This window comes from Rhinopithecus bieti, unplaced genomic scaffold (genome assembly GCF_001698545.2).
Source record: "Rhinopithecus bieti isolate Rb0 unplaced genomic scaffold, ASM169854v2 scaffold_2574, whole genome shotgun sequence".
Classification (NCBI taxonomy): Eukaryota; Metazoa; Chordata; class Mammalia; order Primates; family Cercopithecidae; genus Rhinopithecus; species Rhinopithecus bieti.
This window is the reverse complement of record NW_016804493.1, coordinates 5,431,083-5,439,607: the sequence shown is the minus strand read 5'-3', so window position 1 is coordinate 5,439,607 and position 8,525 is coordinate 5,431,083. Positions and strand designations below refer to the sequence as shown.

At 42.9% G+C, this 8,525-nt stretch overlaps 1 protein-coding gene across 2 annotated transcripts in view; it reads right to left on the bottom strand.

The window, feature by feature from the left end:
- Positions 1-8,525, bottom strand: part of RFWD3 (ring finger and WD repeat domain 3) — a 47,323-nt gene that overhangs the window by 21,449 nt on the left and 17,349 nt on the right. For both annotated transcript variants that reach the window (XM_017868716.1, XM_017868715.1), the window contains exons 5-6: positions 868-1,062; positions 689-780 (exon numbers count right to left, since the gene is read on the bottom strand). In XM_017868716.1, the coding sequence (XP_017724205.1) occupies positions 689-780; positions 868-1,062 (287 nt within the window). The remainder of the gene's footprint in view (positions 1-688; positions 781-867; positions 1,063-8,525) is intronic.

The following is an 8,525-nucleotide window of genomic DNA, read 5'->3' as shown; positions in this document are numbered from 1 at the left end:
CTCCCAGGTTCAAGCGTTTCTCGTGCCTCAGCCTCCTGAATGAAGCCTCAGCCTCCTGAATGAAGCTAAATGAAGTTTCATTAAGTAAATCTTTGTACACACTCTTCAATGCTTCTTTAGAACAAATGCCTGAACAATTATTACTAGATCAAAGGCTTTAGAGACACATTTCCAAGGATGTCTCAAAATGACTTTGCCTGTGTACATCCTAACCAGTAAAGTGTGAGAGAACCCATGTCCCTGCACCTTTCTCAATGGTGTGTATGTTCTTCAATATTTTTGAAGCATATATTGAGTGGTGTTACTAGCAAATGTTTATGTGCTTCCAAAATCCTGGCAATTTTTTACATTGCACGGCATGTGCAAAGCTTCACTTATGAGTTTTCTATACGGAGAACTGTTGTGGGGGGCTCAGGGATATGAGAAGCAAAAATGGCAACAGTTAGGTAATGTGCCAGATCCTTGTGTTTAATGCTCTATGTAAGGCCAACGATGCAGACTTCCTTAAGAAGATGATCAGACATGAATTATAAATAACAGCGTTAAAACATACTATCAATGATCCCCAGAGATCCCAAGTCACAGGTCAAGTAAAACCTCACTACGATTGACTCATACCTCGTTTTTCAAATGTGCCTACAATGAACCAAAACGGAACATTCCAGCCAGGCATACTCTCACCACCTACCTTTTCATGCGCTCCTGTTCACTAGTGTCCAAAGCTCTCAGGGTTCGGGCATAAAGGACGACAATGTCACTGTGCCTGGCTTTCTTGTTGCACTAAATAACCCAATAGGACATAATTAGAGTGGTTCTAGGAATCTGCCTGACTTAACATGTTAATGTGTCCTTACCTATGGTCCTTACCTGGGGACATTTTCGTACTTGTCCTTTGAGCCACGTGGAAATGCAACTATACCCAAAGAGATGCCCACAGCGTAATGCTGAGAGCCGGTGGTCTCCAGCATTGGTCCACTGTTCCAGACATATTGTACAAGTGTCCCCTTCTTCCTCATCCACAGAGGCAGAAGGTAGCAGAGGCTCCGACTTCTGGGGAGATGGCTAGATGGAAACCAGAATATATTCAAATTAGAGAAAACATAAAATCAATCTTGAAAAAGATATGCAACTAACAAGTTAACAAAAGTGGAAAAAAGAGATACAAACAATTAAAAGGGCTACAGAAAACTTGTAACACCTATGAAACACTTGTCATTCTTTCTAGGATACAATGTGGCCAAATATAAGCTATGAAAACTCTGCTACTCTTTTAATCTTATAAAATTCTTGGATACTTTTTCCTTCACTCAAAGGAAGAAAAGCAGCTATCCATATAAAGAATAGCAGCTATAAAATATTTAGCTCATGTGTATCAGAGGAAAAAAAAAGAAACCAAAGAAAGGATACAAATGCTTACAAGAAAACACAATGGTCAATAAGTGTTTGCTTATAATTGAAGAAATGTAAATTAAAGAGACCATTTTTCATCTATTAGACTAGTATAAACTGATGTCTGATGACACCAATCACTGTTGAGGGTAAACAAGAAATGGACATGCTTATACACTGCTGTCTTACATATAAAGCGGCACAGATTTCTGGAGCAGTATTTGGCATTATCCATGAAAATTAAAACACATATATCTTTCCTTTGGCATAGCAATCTCTCTGCTAGAGGTATCTCATGGATATACAGTCATGCATTGCTTGACAACAGGAATACATTCTGAGAAATGCATCTTTAGGCGATTTTGTCACTGAATGATCCCAGAAGTACTTAAACAAACCTAGACTTGTGTCAACTATTACATACTTAGGCAACAAACCTGTACAGCATGTTACTGTACCAAATACTGCAGGCAACTGTAGCACAGTGGTATCTGGGTATCTAAACATAGAAAAGGCACAATAAAAATATGGTTTTGTTTTAAAGACAGAGTCTTGTTTGGTCGCCCAGGCTGGAGTGCAGTGGTGCAAGATTGTGGCTCACTGTAACCTCTGCCTCCTGGGTTCAAGTGATTCTCTTGCCTCAGCCTCCCAAGTAGCTGGGATTACAGGCACGAACCACCACGCCTGGTTAATTATTGTATTTTTAGTAGAGACAGGGTTTCGCCACATTGGCTAGGCTGGTCTTGAACTCCTGACCTCAAGTGATCTGACCGCCTTGGTCTCCCAAAGGCTGGGATTACAAGTGTGAACCACTGCACCCGGCCTGGTATTATAATCTAATGGGACAACCATCATACATGTGGTCTGTTGTTGACTGAACTATTATGCAGCCCATGATCATAGTCACAAATATATATATATATATTTTTTTTTTGAGACAGAGTCTCACTCTCTCACCCAGGCTGGAGTGCAGTGGCGCAAACTCAGCTCAATGCAAGCTCTGCCTCCGGGGTTCACGCCATTCTCCTGCCTCAGCCTCCCGAGAAGCTGGGACTACAGGTGCCAGCCACGACACCTGACTTTTTGTATTTTTAGTAGAGATGGGGTTTCACAATGTTAGCCAGGATAGTCTCGATCTCCTACCTCGTGATCCACCCACCTCTGCCCCTCAAAGTGCAGGGACTACAGGCATGAGCGACTACACGCGGTCAGTCACAATTATTTTCTAAGATAATTATGTAAGATTGTTCCAAGCAGGCCAGGCGTGGTAATTCACGCCTATAGTCCCAGCTCACTGGGAGGCCAAGGCAGGAGGATTGCGTCAGCTCAGGAGTTTGAAACCAGACTGGACAACATAGCAAAACCTTGTCTCTGTTAAAAATTTAAAAAATTAGCCATGTGTCGTGGCACATGACTGTAGTCCCAAGTAGTCAGGAGGCTGAGGCAGAAGCATCACCTGAGCCAGGGATATTGAGGCTGCAGTGAGTTATGATTGTGCCACTGCACTCCAGCATGAGGGACAGAATGAGACCCTGTCTCAAAAAAGTTCAGTGTAGCATGATTTCTATCAAGAAAAAAAAGTATTATTACCCTCCAAAGTAGTTGAGACAACACAGGCATGTGCCACCATACACCAAACCATGCTTTACATGATAAGAAAAGAATTAATCCGTTGGGCGCAGTGGCTCACGCCTGTAATCCCAGCACTTTGGGAGGCCGAGGCAGGCAGATCACGAGGTCAGGAGATTGAGACCATCCAGGCCGACATGGTGAAACCCCATTTCTACTAAAATACAAAAAATTAGCCAGGCGTGACGGTGTGTGCCTGTAGTGCCAGCTGCTCAGGAGGCTGAGGCAGGGGAATCACTTGACCTTGGGAGGCGGAGGTTGCAGTGAGCCGAGATCGCACCACTGTACTCCAGCCTGGCAACAGAGCGAGACTCCGTTCCAAAAAAAAAAGAAAAAGAAAAAATTAATTCAAAATGTATTTGTATGACGGAATGCCATGTACCTATTAATAAGAACAAGATTAGGCCAGGCATGGTGGCTCACGCCTGTAATCCCAGCACTTTGGGAGGCCGAGGCGGGCAGATCACGAAGTCAGGAAATCGAGACCATACTGGCTAACACTATGAAACCCAGTCTCCACTTAAAAAAATAAAAAAAATAAAAAACAAAAAATTAGCCGGGCGTGGTAGCGGGCACCTGTAGTCCCAGCTACAGGAGGCTGAGGCAAGAGAATGGCATGAACCCAGGAGGCAGAGCTTGCAGTGAGCCAAGATCACGTCATTGCAGTCCAGCCTGGGCAACAGAGCGAGACTCCGTCTCAAAAAAAGATTCAATTTTATGTACTGATAGCAGAAAGCTCTCCAAGATGTAATAAGCTAGGAAAAATGAGCCAGACTCAAATAAAAACACAAAGAGCATATAGAAATATGCAAAATGTAGATAAATGATGTTTTGAGATTGGCAAAATTCACAGCAGATGTAAATAAATCATATTGAGGACAATGATGTATAGGTGTTATTTTATTTTATTTTGAGATGGAGTCTCGCTCTGTTACCCAGGCTGGAGTGCAGTGGCACGAATTCCACTCAACGCAACCTCCGCCTCCCGGATTCAAGCGATTCTCCTGTCTCACCTTCCCGACTAGCTGGGACTACAGGCACATGCCCCCATATCCGGTTACTTTTTGTATTTTTAGTAGAGATGGGGTTTCACCATGTTGGCCAGACTGGTCTCAAACTCCTATCCTCAGGTGATGCACCCACCTTGGCTTCCCACAGTGCTGGGATTACAGGTGTGAGCCACTGCGCCCAGCCAAGATGATGATGATGATGATGATTATTTTTTGAGACAAAATATTGCTCTGTCTCCCAAGCTGGAGCTCAGTGGCGCTATCTGGGCTCACTGCAACCTCTGCTTCCCAGGTTCAAGCAATTCCCCTATCTCAGCCTCCTGAATAGCTGCGATTAATAGGCGTGTGCCATCACACCCAGCTAAGTTTTGTATTTTTAGTAGAGATGGGGTTTCACTATGTTGGGCAGTCTGGTCTCGAACTCCTGACCTCAGGTGATTTGCCCGCCTCGGCCTCCCACAGTGCTGGGATTATAGGCATGAGCCACCGCGCCCAGCCCATTATTTTTACAAATAAAAATTATCACCTACTAAACATATTCTGCCTGATAGTTTTTTTTTAATTTTAATTTTTTTATTGAGACAGGGTCCCACTCTGTTGCCCTGGAGTGCAGTGTTGTCATCATGGCTCACTGAAGCCTTGACCTTCCAGGATCAAGCAATCCTGCCTCAGCCTCCCTAAGTAGCTAGGACTACAGACACATGCCACCACACCTGGCGAATGTGCTTAATAATTTATAAAGCACATTTATGTCTGTTTTTTCAACTGGTACTTAACCTTGTTGGCTAGACAGGACAGATTATTCTCAATACTCCTCCCTACCCATTTTTAAATCTAAGAGACAGCAGTCACACAAACAATGAGGAACTGGGATAGGATCCACACCTGGAACTCTTGCCTACAAAGCCTGTAAGCTTCCATGTTAACCTGCAGCACCCCCCCTCCCCCCACCTTTTTGGTAGAGACGAAGTTTCACCATGTTGGCCAGGCTGGTCTCAAACTCCCGACTTCAGGTGATCTGCCTGCCTCGGCCTCCCAAAGTGCTGGGATTACAGGTGTAAGCCACTGTGCCCGGCCAAAACCCCAAACCTTTTATTTAAAAGGATATTCAGAGGCCAGGCATGGTGGTTCACACCTGTAATCCCAGCACTTTGGGAGGCCGAGTGGGTGGATCACAAGGTCAGGAGTTCAAGCCCAGTCTGGCCAGTATGGTGAAACCCCGTCTCTACTTAAAATACAAAAATTAGCTGGGCGTGGTGGTGCGTGCCTGTAGTCCCAGCTGCTCGGGAGGCTGAGGTAGGAGAATTGCTTTAACCCGGGAGGTGGAGATTGTGGTGAGCCAAGATCGCACTAATGCACTCCACCTTGGGCAACAGAGTGAGAGTCCATCTCAAAAAAAAAAAAAAAAAAAAAAGGGATATTCAAGTTGGGCATGGTGGCTCATGCCTACAATCTCAATGGTTTGGGAGGCTGAGGCAGGACAATCCCTTGCGCCTAGGAGTTCGAAACCAGCTAGATAACATAGTGAGACTCTGTCTACAAAAAACAAAAAATTTAGCCGAGTGTGGTGGCATTACCTGTAGTTCCAGCTATTCAGGAGGCTGAAGTGGGAGGATCCCTTGAGTCCAAGAGTTTGAAGCTACAGTGAGTTACGATTGCACCACTGCACTCTAACCTAGGTGAGAGTGAGACCTACTCTCTAAAAAAATAAAATAAAATAAAATAACATAAAATAAAATGATGTTCATATTACCTGTTTGGGGAGGGTCTTGCCTCCATCGATACATGTAACTTCTTGCTCTGCTGAGACACCTGCTAGTTGCTCTGCCAAGTCATTTCCAGAAATGATAGGATAGGTAAAATACAAAGTAAGATATGTCAGGTATTAGAAGCTAGCAGGAGAGAGCCTGACTCACTAGTTTCCCATTTCTAATTGACAGTGTTCCTGCAAAAGGGATAACAATTTCCCCAGGTCCATCAGTGAATTTATTTTAAAACTTAGTTTGAAAATTCTCAAACATACATAAAAGTAGACAGAACAGTACAGTTAAGCCACAAGTACCCATCACTCAATTTAAAAAATAATCAATATTTTGCCAATCTTGTTCCACCTAAGCCCCATTCCATTATTTTCTTTTGGTTGGAATCCTTAACAAACTTTAAGATGTCATTATACTTGCAAAACTTCTGCAACACTGACAAGAATTTTTTTTCTTTTTTTGACATGAACACTGTGTAATTATTATACCTAAGAATATTAACAATAATCCTCCAATACCACTGAATACCCAGGCATCCAGTTCATATTCAAAATTTCTTAACAGTTTTCTCCTGCCTCAGCCTCCTGAGTAGCTGGGACTACAGGTGCACGCTGCCAGGCCCAGCTAATTTTTTGTATTTTAGTAGAGACGGAGTTTCACCATGTTAGCCAGGATGATCTCGATCTCCTGACCTTGTGATCCACCCACCTCGGCCTCCCAAAAAATTTCCCGACAGTTTTGAAGCTGCTGTCTACAGATTTATTGCAATCAGAATCCAAAAAAGGTCTCCATAATGAGCTTGTGATGTCTCTTAAGTCTTTTCATTTTATTACAATTCCCCTCACCCATTTTTTCCCCTCTGTTTGTCACTGATTTGTCAGGTCATTTGTCTTATGAAAAGTCCTACACAACCTGAATTTGGATGATTGCTTCTTCATGAAATTGTTTAACTTTTACATACAATAAATTGAGCATTGTGCAACCATCACCATAACCCAATTTAAAATATTTCTATCAGCCCACAAAGATCCTTTATGCCCATTTAGAGTCACTTCACATTTGCACCTGCAGCCCCAGGCAACCACTAATATTGTCTCTGTAGATTTGCCTTTTCTGGACATTTTATGTAAGTGGAATCATAAACTATGTTGGTTTGGTGTTATATAAAACATTAAAATTGTCCTCACAGATTTGAGATATTCTGTTCACAATATGTTAAATTTCCATATACATTTAGGTCTAGAAAGATGTTCCATTTGTAGACTGTTCTACATTTTAATTTAAATGATTACATCTCTGAGGTATTATCTTGTTCCTCCACCCCTTTTCTACAAACTATGCAACCTGGTTGTTAGAAGAGTCTTGAGCAGATTCAGTGTTGTTTTTTTTTTGGCATTGGGGTGGGGGGACTGGCGTGTGTGTGTGTGTTTGTGTGTACAGTATTCCTAAGTGGCATGAGTATTTCTGATTGCAGCACATTAAGAGGCACATATGGTCTTGCTATCCTATTTTTTTGAGATGCTAAGATTGACCAACGGGTTCAGGTGGTATCATCCTGGTCCTTGTATTAAAAGGAATCCCATCAACCCTGCAACCTAATGGTTTTAGGATCCACTGATGATCTTTGCCTAGACATATAATTTAATTAGGAGTCACAAAATGATGACTTTTCTATCGTTCCTGCTGCAATTAGCTGAAATTTTCTATTAAAAAAACCTTCGGCCGGGCGCAGTGGCTCACACCTGTAATCCCAGCACTTTGGGAGGCCAAGGTGGGCGGATCAGGAGGTCAGGAGATCGAGACCATCCTGGCAAACACGGTGAAACCCCATCTCTACTAAAAATACAAAAAAATTAGCCGGGCGTGGTGGCGGGCGCCTGTAGTCCCAGCTTCTCAGGAGGCTGAGGCATGAGAACGGCGTGAACCCAGGAGGCGACAGAGCTTGCAGTGAGCGGAGATCACGCCACTGCACTCCAGCCTGGGAGACAGAGCGAGACTACGTCTCAAAAAAAACAAAAACAACAAAAAAAAACAAACCTTCAAGCCTGGACAACATAGGGAGAACCCCATAGCTACAAAAAAAATTAGCCAGGTGTGGTGGCACACACATGTAGTCCTAGCTACTCAGGTGGCTGAGGATCGCTTTAGCCTGGGAGGTCAAGGCTACAGTGAGCTGTGAATGAAAAACAACAAAAAAACCCCCTTCATCAACTATCTGGTTGTCTGAAATACAGTTTATACAGGAAGGCAAAATATTAATATATTCCTGACCCTTTATTTACTAGTTTTTGGAGTAATTAGTTGGGGTTCTAACAACTTACGATAGTGATAAATGAGGTTTTGGAAAATTACATAAATATGAACTTACAGATTTTCATTGATTATATTTCAATTCATAATCCAAGAATATTCTTTCAGTAGGAAAATATACTGAAAGAGCACCCTCTGGGGATCAGAACGTTCTTAACGTAAGCTGGACATCTACTTTAGGGGTCTCTGCCTACGACTGTTAAATAAAGTTCCACTTGCGTAACACATAACATTATACCAGGACTCCAAAGTGTTAGCCTAGACAGGGTGCTGAATTTACAAAACTTTTAAATAAAGAATCTAGGCCGGGTGCAGTGGCTCATGTCTGTAATCCCAGCACTTTGGGAGGCTGAGGCAGGTGGAACTCTTGAGCTCAGGAGTTTACAACCAGCTGGGGGAACATGGAAAAACCCTGTCTCTACAAAAA